The sequence below is a fragment of the Humulus lupulus genome, chromosome 4 (assembly GCF_963169125.1).
Source record: "Humulus lupulus chromosome 4, drHumLupu1.1, whole genome shotgun sequence".
Classification (NCBI taxonomy): Eukaryota; Viridiplantae; Streptophyta; class Magnoliopsida; order Rosales; family Cannabaceae; genus Humulus; species Humulus lupulus.
In genome coordinates this window covers 173,359,582-173,361,335 of record NC_084796.1, presented here as the reverse complement: position 1 = coordinate 173,361,335, position 1,754 = coordinate 173,359,582, and the positions used below count along the sequence as shown (strand labels likewise).

The 1,754-nt window shown below is 38.7% G+C and overlaps 1 protein-coding gene across 1 annotated transcript; it reads left to right on the top strand.

The window, feature by feature from the left end:
* The first annotated feature begins 224 nt into the window (after nt 1–224).
* LOC133829279 (uncharacterized) lies at nt 225–1,184 on the top strand. Its single transcript, XM_062259104.1, has 2 exons — nt 225–655; nt 958–1,184. The coding sequence occupies exons 1-2, from the start codon at nt 256–258 to the stop codon at nt 990–992; spliced, it is 435 nt and encodes a 144-aa protein (XP_062115088.1). The 5' UTR covers nt 225–255; the 3' UTR covers nt 993–1,184.
* The last annotated feature ends 570 nt before the right edge of the window (nt 1,185–1,754 follow it).

The window sequence follows — 1,754 nt, the reverse complement described above, 5'->3', positions numbered from 1 at the left end:
ACCATCAAACAAGGTGACTCAGATGTCAATTCCTACTTTACTCGTCTCAAAGGTATTTGGGATGAACTCAAGGAGTTTCAGCCAATTATCCCTTGTTCTTGTGGCTGTAAATGTGGTGCTGTTGAAAGATTGCTTGGATATTATAATAGGGACCAAATTATGCAATTTCTGGCTGGTCTCAATGACTCCTTTTCTTCTGTGAGAGCCCAGATTCTGCTCTATGATCCTCTTCCTCCGCTGTCCAAAGTCTTCTCCATGATCTCTCAAGAAGAAAGACAAAGAAGTCTAGGCCACACCATTCCTTTCATTGCGGCTACTGCGGGTTCACACACTTCTACCAAGCCTCCTTCATCAAGATCAAAGAAACCGAGACCCACTTGTTCTCATTGTCTCAAGCCGGGTCACTTAGTGGAAAAATGTTTTTTTCTTCATGGGTTTCCTCCTGGGTACGGTGACAAGCGTCGTCAAGATGAAGCTATCAAACCTTCTGTTCATCAAGCTTCCGCTTCTCTTGCTTCTGGGTCGATTTTAGGCAAACCACCTGTGCTGTCCCAAACCGAGCTCAGTCAGCAGCTTATCTCCCTCCTAAGTCAGAATCTTCAACAAAATGTGGCTGCCACAGACACCAATATGCCGATTGCCTCACAAGTCTCTGGTAATCTCGTTGACTTCCCTTCATGTCTGTGGATTGTTGATAGTGGAGCATCTCACCATGTGTGTTACTCCCTTAAATGTTTTAAGACCATTGATAAACATCCTACTGCCACTTTAGTAACTTTACCTAATGGCCATATAATTCCTATTTCTTATTCTGGCACTGTTCAGCTTTCTAGCTGCATTATTTTGACTGATGTTTTATTTGTACCTGATTTTCAGCATAATCTCTTCTCAGTTAATGCTTTCCTGCAACATAGTCATCACTCCCTAATTTTTTCTGCTTCTGAATGCTTTATTCAGGCACCCTCTCGGACTTCCAAGATTGGGATTGCTAAGAAAATAGGCCGGCTGTTTTACTTTGAACATGACCGTCAATTCTTACATGTTGTACATTCTGACAGCACTCTTAATACTTGTACTAAAATGGACCAATGGCATTTCCGCCTTGGCCATCCTTCTATGTCAATTTCAAATTCAATAAATAAAACTCTTGTTTTTTCTAACAAGATTTATGATCATGTTTGCTCTATTTGTCACTTAGCTAAACAAAAACGGCTTCCCTTTGTGTCTAATAATAATCGTGCTCCTAAGCCTTTTGATCTTGTTCATTTTGACATTTGGGGGCCCTTTCATGTTATTAGCATAGAGGGTTACAAGTATTTTTTAACAATAGTTGATGATCACACTATATTTACATGGGTATATTTACTTAAAGCAAAATCTGATGTGCACACTGTTATTCCTCAGTTTTTTTCTCTAATTGCTAATCAATTTTCTATTTCTATTAAAGCTGTTAGATGTGATAATGCAAAAGAACTTAACCTCTCTTCATTCTATGCTTCCAAAGGGATTGAACAATTTCACTCATGTGTTGATCGGCCTCAACAAAATTCTGTGGTTGAACGAAAGCATCAACACATCCTCAATGTTGCTCGGTCATTATTATTTCAATCTCACATTTCTCTATCTTATTGGTCATATCTCATTACCACAGCTGTCTATCTAATTAATAGAACTCCATCTTTATTTTTAAAGAAAAAGACTTCATTTGAGCTGCTTTATCATAAATTGCCCTCATATGAGCATCTTAGAAACTT

Coding starts and splice junctions, on each gene's coding strand:
- LOC133829279 (XM_062259104.1), top strand. CDS start 256: ATGATCTCTCAAGAAGAAAGACAAAGAAGTCTAGGCCACACCATTCCT. Junction 656..957: donor GATTGCCTCACAAGTCTCTG/GTAATCTCGTTG, acceptor TGCTTTATTCAG/GCACCCTCTCGGACTTCCAA.